This window comes from Galeopterus variegatus, unplaced genomic scaffold, assembly GCF_000696425.1.
Source record: "Galeopterus variegatus unplaced genomic scaffold, G_variegatus-3.0.2 Scaffold899, whole genome shotgun sequence".
Taxonomy (NCBI): Eukaryota; Metazoa; Chordata; class Mammalia; order Dermoptera; family Cynocephalidae; genus Galeopterus; species Galeopterus variegatus.
In genome coordinates, this window is record NW_007727010.1 from 209165 (window position 1) to 218986 (window position 9822).

Sequence of the window (9822 nt, forward strand, 5' to 3'; positions counted from 1 at the left end):
CGTTGCCGGTCCCCGGTCCGGTACGGGGGCAACACTGAGGGTTGCGATCCGTTGCGGGACATTGATTTTTTTTAGAATAGTTGCTAGTATGCATATTTGTATTATTATTTTTAAAGTGAGGATATCTGATGTTATTGTCTTCCAAATCAGTGTCTTAGATAGCTCATTCATTCATCTTCTCATTCATCTATCTTTTACACATCACACATTTATTCATTACCTTTTGTTACTAGGGTCTGGGATTACAAAGGTAAACAGGACTCCATTCTTACCATCGAACATTCTCATGGGGGTAATCGGATGTGTAAATTTAATCGTATCATCATTTGATGCTTCATTGTTCTGAGGTTAGGTGTATAATCTTAAATTTCAATTTTCTCATCTGCAGAGTGGTCATGATAAGGATACCTTTCATAGGATTATTGAGAGGATCAAATTAGTTTTTCCATGTTTGACATGTATGGAATGTGGTAAGCATTCCATAAATGTTAGCTATTTATGATGATGGTGGTGATCATAAAAAAATGTGCTAAATAGAGTCCTACATGAAGTACTTTGGAGGTACAGAGAAGAGAGTATAGTTTAAGTTCTAAAACTGTGCTGTGTAATTATGGTAGCCACAAGACTACTAGATATTGAGCACTTGAAATGTGGCTAGGCCAAAATGAAATCTGATGTATGTGTAAAAATATGAACCAGATTTCAAGGGCTTAATACAAAAAAAAAAAAAGAATGTAAAATATCTTAATTTTTCTTATTGATTACATGTTAAAATGATAATTTGGATATATTGGGTTAAATAAAAAATATTAAAATTATTTTCACCTGTTTTTACCCTTTTTAATATAGCTAGCAGAAATTTTACATTACATATGTGACTTGCTATATTTCTGTTGAACAGCACTGTTCTAGAGGGTGTCTCAGTGAAGGGCACGTGTGTTGGGTCTTGATGTGAGTGATACCCAGGTAAAGAGGAAAAGGCGTTATTCCAGGCAGAGAACACAGCATGTAACAAGCAGGAAGAAAGTTATGTGGAATGGTAAAAAGTGTGTCTGGAACAAAAGTTTGGGATAAAGCAAAAAGGATAAAATGCAAGATTTACTTAACATTTTTAAAGTACAGTGTGTTAAACTGCAAATGGAAGCCACTATTATTGTGCCATCCTCTTTGGTTCAATACATTTATTTTTTATTTTATTTTATTTTTTTAAGACCAGTAAGGGGATCTTAACCCTTGGCTTGGTGTTGTCAACACAACGCTCTCCCAAGTGAGCTAACCGGCCATCCCTATGTGGGATCTGAAGCCTTGGCCTTGGTGTTATCAGCATCGCACTCGCCCAAGTGAGCCACGGCCCCTGATTCAATACATTTAATCTCTTGGTTTTATTTTGAATATGGACATATAGTAAACTGAATAGGTATCCTGAGGCAACAGAAACCAAACACTCTGCTGGATTTCTTTCTTTTTCTTTGTTTTTTTAAATTTATTTTTTATTAATTAATGCTTGATAAGTGTGTATATTTATGGGGTACAATGTAATATTTGGGTACATGTATACAGTGTGCAAATGATCATATCAGTAATTAGCATATCCATCATTCAAACATTTGTCATTTCTTTGTGTTGGGAATATTCAAACTCCTTCCTACTAGCTATTTGAAATTATACAATAAATTATTGTTAACTGTGTTAGCTGTAGGCTCCCTACAGTACTATAGAGTGCTAGACCTTACTCTTCCTATCTAGCTGCAATTTTGTATCCACTGACCACCCTTTACCAATCCCCCTCACCCCCATCCTTACCGGACTCTAGTCACCACTGTTGTACTTCTATGAGATCAACTTTTTAAGTTTCCACATATGAGTGAGAACATGGGGTATTTCTCTCTGTGCCTAGATTTTTTTTTTTCCTTCTGGCTGGCCATTACCAGGATGAACCTTGGACCTTGGTGTTATCAGCACCACGATTTATCCAACTGAGCTAACCTGCCAGCCCCTCTTTGCCTGGCTTATTTCACTTAACATAATTTTCTTCAACCTCATCCATGTTGCCACAAATGTCGGATGACACAAATTCATTCTTTTTTATAGCTAGGGTAGTATTCCATTGTGCATATATACCACATTTTCTTTATCCAGTCATCCTGATGGACATTTAGGTTGGTTGCATATCTTGGCTATTATGAATAGAGCTGTGATTAAGGATTTTTTTTCTTTTTAACAACTTTTGAGGTATAATTTATATACCATAAACGCACCCATTTTAATTGTACAATTCAGTGGTTGTTAGATTTACTGCTGGATTCTTAAATTTTAAAAGATCCCTTAGAGCTTAGCAAGGAGTGTCATTTTCCCACTTTCAGCTACAGAGGACCTAAGATTCTTAAAATTTAATCCACTTCTTTATCCATTCTTAATTCATTTATCATTTGCATATTTACCTACCACCCTAGGTATTATTGTACCTCTATAAGAAGTTAAAGTAGCTAAATATAGAGTAGTCCTGGTGTCTCAAAATGAGAAACTCAGTTATGTCTAAATTTGAGCTTGCCATCCTTCACATTCAATGTATTTAAAAAATATCAGTAGGGGCCGGCCCCTGGCTCACTCGGGAGAGTGCAGTGCTGATAACACCAAGGCCATGGGTTCAGATCCCTATATAGGGATGGCCGGTTAGCTCACTTGGGAGAGCGTGGTGCTGACAACACCAAGTCACGGGTTAAGATCCCCTTACCGGTCATCTTTATAAAATATATATATCAGTAGTCTGACCATTATAACGTCAGTGGGTATGTAATTTTCATTATTTTTAAAAGGCAAATGGGATACCTGGTTCAAACCCCGCATTGTTATAAATTGTTTTACATTACAACTATTACAATTTTTGCGAGGATTAAGTGAGATAATGTAAAAACACATTGTTGAATGTAAAATTGAATCTTTTTTAATACTTAAAATCTTTTAAAATATCCTAGAGGACAACAATACCCGAGTTTTGTTTGAACGAGTCTTAACATCTGGAAGCCTTCCTCCTGAGAAGTCTGGGTAAGCAATGTGAAAACTTGTTGGTCAGCTTTAATACTTGAATTATGATCTGTGAGGTGCATGTTTGCTTGAGTATGAGTTTCAGGAGAAATTTTCCTTCTCTCTCAAGGCTTATTTTACATATTCACAACTCAAGGGTACTTCCAAAAGTGCGTAGAAAAATAGAATTGAAAGATAACATTAATCTCTCCATGAGCTTTTTGAAATTACCCTTTTAATTTCATACCTGTTTACAATTAGTTTTTAATTTTCTGCATAGTGATTAGAATCGTTTGAGAAATGCCTTAGCAATTTATTATTAAATGTGTTAATAGATCTTTCTAGTTAATATATCCCTAAAAACTGATATGCTAGAGAAGAGTTCTGAAATTTTTACCTCCCTTACTCCAAAGCAAAAACTCTTACATATTAGAAGTTTGTTTACATACTATGTCTCTGATTTATGGTTTTGACTCTTATCAGTTCTACCACAGGAATAACATGGTATAGTGGTACAGTGGAAATAGTAAGGCTTTTAAGTCTTGGGTTTAATTTCCAGCTCAGCCAACTAGACATAGGGCAAATTTCATAACTTTACCAAGCCTTACTTTCTTATTGAGTAATAATAATGTCTACTAGCGTAGGACTGTTGTGATAGTCCTGTACCTGGTATATACGAGGCACTCAATATATTACTTTAGTACAAAGGTTCTTGGTGAATTTAAATATTTGGCTATTTGAACAATGATAAGGTACCAGTTTGTCCCCAGTGATCCACATTAATGGGAAAAAAGAGAGAGCAATCATATTAGATTTTAGAATGTTTTTATTCATGTATTAGAGGAAGAATGTATTCTACATTGTAATTCATGCCACCAAACAAAATGATGAAGCCACATTATTCAGGAGAAATTAGAAATCTGTCTAAGTTCCTTTTCCAACTGTTCCATCTAGAGTTTAACCTCTCTAAGGTAAATGTCTCTTATGTTGACCACAAAGAATAGGAAGGTATGCTAAATAAGCAAAAAGTCGAAAAGGGGACTCAAATACTGAGGTTTTTAGGGTGAAGTTTTATATCTATAATTTACTCTCAAATACTTAAACAAAAAGAAGATGAAGCAAACATGGCAAAATATGAAAAATGATTAAATTTAGGTAATGGTATATAGGTGTTCATTATACTAGTCTATTTTTCTGTAGTTTGGAAATATTTATAATAATAAGGAGCTCTCTGTAATTTAGGGGGACAAGGGGGAGCTTAAGCCTTTATTATAAATGGACTCCCTGTCCAAAACCCAGAATAATTAAGTATTGATTATATTTACTTTCTTACAGAGAAATCTGGGCCCGATTTCTGGCTTTTGAAAGTAATATTGGTGATCTAGCTAGTATACTCAAAGTGGAAAAAAGACGGTTTACAGCATTCAAAGAAGAGTACGAAGGCAAAGAAACAGCTCTACTGGTAGATAGATACAAATTCATGGATTTATATCCTTGCTCTGCAAGTGAACTAAAAGCACTCGGTTATAAGGTACGTACTTAGATCAAGGTGTGTAGTGTCCTTTCTTTTCCAATGTTTTAGAATGGCTCATGGATAACCTTCACTCTAAAGGAAATTCTGAAATATAAATTAGTTTTACAATAGATTTGCAGAAAACAAGAAAAAAAAATCAGAGTTTTTCCTTGGGTTTATGAAACATTGGGTATCAAAAGTAGCTGAACAAAATGAGAAGTAAAATGAGATTTAATGAACGCTTTCATTCTGTCCCTCACATTGTCAGTGCCTTATATTTATGTATGGTGGGCAGATGGAGGGGGCGTGTAGGGAAGAAAACAAAAGAAAATCTGAATATCATCTTATGTATTTTTTTCTGATAGTTTTTATCAAATTGATGAATATGTTTTTTGTGTGTGTGTGTGACCAGTAAAGGGATCGGAATCCTTGGCTTGGTGTCGCCCGTACCGCGCTCAGCCAGTGAGCGCACCGGCCATCCCTATATAGGATCTGAACCTGCAGCCTCGGCGCTCCCAGCGCCGCACTCTCCCAAGTGAGCCACGGGTTCGGCCCTTGATGAATGTGTTTTGACAGATCTTAAACCAAATGTAGTTCCTGTTACATATTTTTTAAGATATATGAAGAAACATTATAGATTGTTAAGTCCATAAAGTTTCTTAAGGGATCTGTATCCTTAAAACAGTGCACCTTCAATGGTCCTTGGGGGAATTAACTTATCTAGGAACGGAACTCTTGTGGTTACTGAGTCACAAGAAAATAAATCTGGTACCTAAACCTATTCAGGTCAGTGGGAAAGATTAATGTTTACACAGCCCTTGAAATAGCCATTGCTGAGAAAACCATTGTTAGATCATTTCTTGATCTTTCTATATCATTTGAACAAAGACCAAAATGGAAATCCAAGGGAAGCTATATGCACAAGAGTCCTCAAGTTGGTCCCTTTAAGCCGACCAGCATTAGGATGCTCCTGACTATCGTTCTTATTTTCCTCACTGCCCTCTTCTGGCCTGGGGCTCACTCTGTGTCTGTCTGAACCAGATTAAAAGATTTGGAGAAAACTACTCATAATTGAGCTTCAGACATTTTTATTAATGGAAGTCTTAGTTCTGTGATTCCTATTCTCAACCAAGGGATTACTGCTCAGGGATGAGCATTTGCTGCTTCTAGTTTAACTACTTTTTAAAGAAAAGCCAAAGACATATTAAGACTACTTTGTGAAATTTTTAGAAAAGTCTATTTCAACTTTCCAAAATAAAAATGTAATTCAAGTTAATGAAAATAAAGATCTTACTATTTCCAAATAGAACTACTTCATGAATATGAATTTTCCATCTTTTATTTCTATTTCTCTTTTATTTGGAAAAGATTAATGTGCTTCTGCATGCGGTGGTAGGCAGTGTGGCATGCATGTCCATGTGAGTGAGAGAGAGAAAAAGGCACTTCCTAATGTGCCCACTCATTTAGATTTGCCCATATAAAACCAGATGTCACCGACTATATTTGAGCAAATTTTGAAAAGGTGAAATGCTCTTATATCCTTTGATGGTGGCAAAAGAGGCTTTTCTGGATCTAGTCAGGTAGAATGACATTGGGCTGCCTATAGCAGAAGAGCTGCTCTGGGACAGGGTCTCTGTTAATAGGTGACAGTATTGCTTCCTTTGACATATCTTGGAGAGGATATGTCATATCTTTGACATATCTTGTTTCAGCCTTGGTGGCATACCGCCTGTATACTAAAGAGACAACTGAGGATGGGTTTGAGGTCAGAGAGGCCTGGGCTCCGAATTCTCTCTACTTCTTAGCTGCTGTGTGACCTGGGACATATCAGAACCTCTTTGAGTTTCAGTCCTTTCTATAAAATGGAGATGTTGCTATTTGTCTCATCAAAGAGAATAAATGGCTAAAACTGCTTGACAAATAGTAGCTGCTCAATAAATGTTCCTTTCCCCCATAACATTGTAAATCCATTATGTCACTTAATCCAGCTTCTTTCTTTACCTAAAGAAACTGATAGATGTTTAATTCTGATGGAAAAGAGGTTGTCAGATGAATATCTTAAATCTACTATTTCCCTCCTGTCTACTTGGTGCCCAGTCTTATGACTTTACCCACAAAAGCCAGTATCTATACTACAAACATCCTACCTGGCAACACCAAATCTAGTGATTCTCAATTGAGGTTGGGATAAGGTTATAAAACACTGGGTCTTCAGAGCCAAAAAGCTTTCCTTGTTGAGTATTTAACAACCTTTACTGTCATTAAAGTTCTTACTTATCCCTCTCCATTTTCTCTTTCTCTTTCCAGTTATTCACACTGTATCCTCAAGATTATAGAATTGCACAATTGTACTCTATAAGTCCCTTTTTCAAGTTTAGGACTCTTCTGTTCTGCATTTTCAGGATGTCTCCCGTGCTAAACTAGCAGCTATAATTCCAGACCCAGTTGTAGCTCCTTCTATAGTGCCTGTTCTGAAAGATGAAGTGGATAGAAAACCAGAATACCCTAAACCAGACACTCAGCAGATGATTCCATTTCAGCCACGACATTTAGCACGTAAGCCATGACTTTAGATCCAGTACTGAGACCTCGGTTTGTTTGATTTAAATCCAAGGTGTGGGGGAAAGTAAAGTGGCCTTTCTGTTGTAGGTTAACAATTAGAATTAGAATCACTATGACAAGTTACTTGGCTGTAATCTTTGACATAGATGAACTAAGAATATCCTTTAAAAAAAAAAAACCTCTACAATGCAGATTCTAGTAACCTATTTTGGCAGTGATATTTAGTTTTCAGAAATGCTGCTATTTGCAGATTACCTGAACAGTTGGAAACACTTCAGTGATGTTATCTGGTATACTGACTAATGGTTAGTAGCCCCTCTAGATCCTTTTTGAACAAGGTCCTTACGATTAAATATGTTGCCAAATAACTGACTTTAAATAAGATTGCTGAACAAATGACTTGTGCAGCTTAGAAACACAAAAAAGTTCAGCCCGTGGGCTGCCTTACACAGTCACTTGTCTACTTTTCTGCCTCCCAGTGGCCATGGGTTGAGACTGCTTTCACTGTCTCACCCACTTCAGTTTGGTCAAGCTGGTAAACACTGAAAGCATTTTAAATGTCCAAAACCAAGCAACATAGACATAGAACATCTTTACGTACAAATTGTTTTTTCCTTTTAGCTCTTACATGTACAGAAATTCTTCCATCCCATTTCATTCATACTCTTCTTTCTCCCCCAGCTCCAGGCTTACACCCTGTCCCTGGTGGAGTGTTCCCGGTACCTCCTGCAGCTGTCGTTTTGATGAAACTTCTCCCTCCTCCTATCTGTTTCCAGGTTGGTTCACTATTTTCATGGTAGATACTGGCTCTGTGGGTTATAGTAATTGTGTGCTTTTTCTCTTATATATAATGGGAGATACAAAGTACTGCTATTTTAACTTGTCAGATTTTTGAGGATTAAAATTTGTGTCAAAATAGGGTCCTTTTGTACAAGTGGACGAACTGATGGAAATTTTCCGAAGATGCAAGATACCAAATAGTAAGTAATGAAAGCTCCATTTCATAGTGTAATTCACATTGTTGTCTCCTAGGCAGGAGAGATTGTTATTCTTTGCCGCTGGGAAGTTTCCAAAACCAGCTAGCCAACCTGCAGAAGTACAATGAAACCCAGGTGTGACCTGAACCCTCTTTGGCAGAGAGAGGCTTGTTCACATTCTAATTCCGCTAAGTAAAATGTCATAAAAGTTTATCTTTTCTATTTGTGTGAACATGCACTACCAGATTTGGCTTATGAAAATAATTTTATTAGTATTAACAGCAGCTTTTGTCTTTTCCTTTAATTTATTATCAATAGTACTATCCCATGCTTTGCTAATAATAGGCTATGAAATGAACTATAAAATATCCAAAGTAGAACATATATATTCTTTCACAGTAGCATAATTTTATTTTTTTTTATTTTCATAGTAGCATTAAGTTTAAACATCTTCCAATAGTCCTTTTTGTTTCGTTTCAATAGCTGTTGAGGAAGCTGTGAGAATCATTACCGGTGGGGCCCCGGAGCTGGCTGTAGAAGGAAATGGCCCGGTGGAAAGTAATGCAGTACTCACCAAGGCTGTCAAAAGGCCCAACGAGGACTCAGATGAAGATGAAGAAAAGGGAGCTGTTGTCCCCCCTGTTCATGACATTTACAGAGCACGGCAGCAGAAGCGAATTCGGTGAAGCCAGCTCAAAACCTGCCTCTGAAAGAAAACTCTTATCCAGAATTCCCTTTTTGCCTCTTAAGTCATATGTTTAAGAGACAATACTTTGTTACAAGATTCTTGAACACAAAGTTGTATTGTCATTAGTGCCTCTATCAAATGGTTCTCAAGAAAAAATCAACCTGTGTGGATTTTAGAATATGGAACAGACCTATGCTCTAAGCAAAATTAGGTTTTCAAAAATATGAGAATGAGAACAGTACAAAATGGCAGAGCTACATTTTGTTCCCTCTTCAAGGGTGTCTTGTATGTGCCGCTTGAAGATTTGTGAGTTTTCAACAGTTTTATTTTAAAAACTGGATGGCTTATGATTGTAAAGCATTTTATCACATTTTCTGAAAAACAGTTGTTCTCGGTTTGCTTATGTAGAGTCCTGCCTTATTGTTTGTTTTTATTTATGGCAGAACGTATGGAATCTGTTTTGTAGTTTAAAATTTTAAAACAGTCCTTTAAAAAATAAAAGGATCTGAAAAACATCATGCCTCCTACTTCAGATTTTATTTATAATACCTACTTATTTTATGTTATTCAGCCTATACCATTTAAAAATAAATGTCAACAATACAGAGAAAGGTGATCTTGTTCTTACTACATGTATACTCAAGCACATGTCCTTTCCTGTTTTGGTACTAAATGGAAACATTTTTAAGAGGCAAATTAAACATTTTAGAAAATCCTCAAATATGAATGTAGTTTCTCTCAATTAAATCTGATGCAGGTTGAGATATTTTATTTTTCATCTCTTAAAAGCAATATAAGTGTGGGAATTCCTTTAACCACCCACTGTCTTGTTCTCACAGATATATTTCAAAAAGTGCTCAGTGCTCAAGAACATTTTTGTCATGAGCTAAACATAGATATCATTAAAGAAAATTACGGCCAATTAACCAAATTCTAATTACAGTGAGGAAAAACTTATGCAAAATAAATCCAAAGAATAGGGTTTGCTCTTTGGTACCTCCTGTTAACTCATTTTGTGAAAAACTATCATATAGAAAATTGGTTGAGCCTAAAGGGTT

The 9822-nt window shown here is 36.1% G+C and overlaps 1 protein-coding gene across 1 annotated transcript in view; it reads left to right on the forward strand.

Moving 5' to 3' along the window:
* CSTF3 (cleavage stimulation factor, 3' pre-RNA, subunit 3, 77kDa) overlaps window positions 1–9280 on the forward strand; it is a 72753-nt gene extending 63473 nt beyond the window's left edge. Inside the window, exons 15-20 of the mRNA XM_008573303.1 lie at window positions 2976–3045; window positions 4360–4555; window positions 6940–7093; window positions 7781–7875; window positions 8019–8079; window positions 8560–9280. Of these exons, the coding sequence (XP_008571525.1) occupies window positions 2976–3045; window positions 4360–4555; window positions 6940–7093; window positions 7781–7875; window positions 8019–8079; window positions 8560–8762 (779 nt within the window). The 3' untranslated portion in view covers window positions 8763–9280. The remainder of the gene's footprint in view (window positions 1–2975; window positions 3046–4359; window positions 4556–6939; window positions 7094–7780; window positions 7876–8018; window positions 8080–8559) is intronic.
* The last annotated feature ends 542 nt before the right edge of the window (window positions 9281–9822 follow it).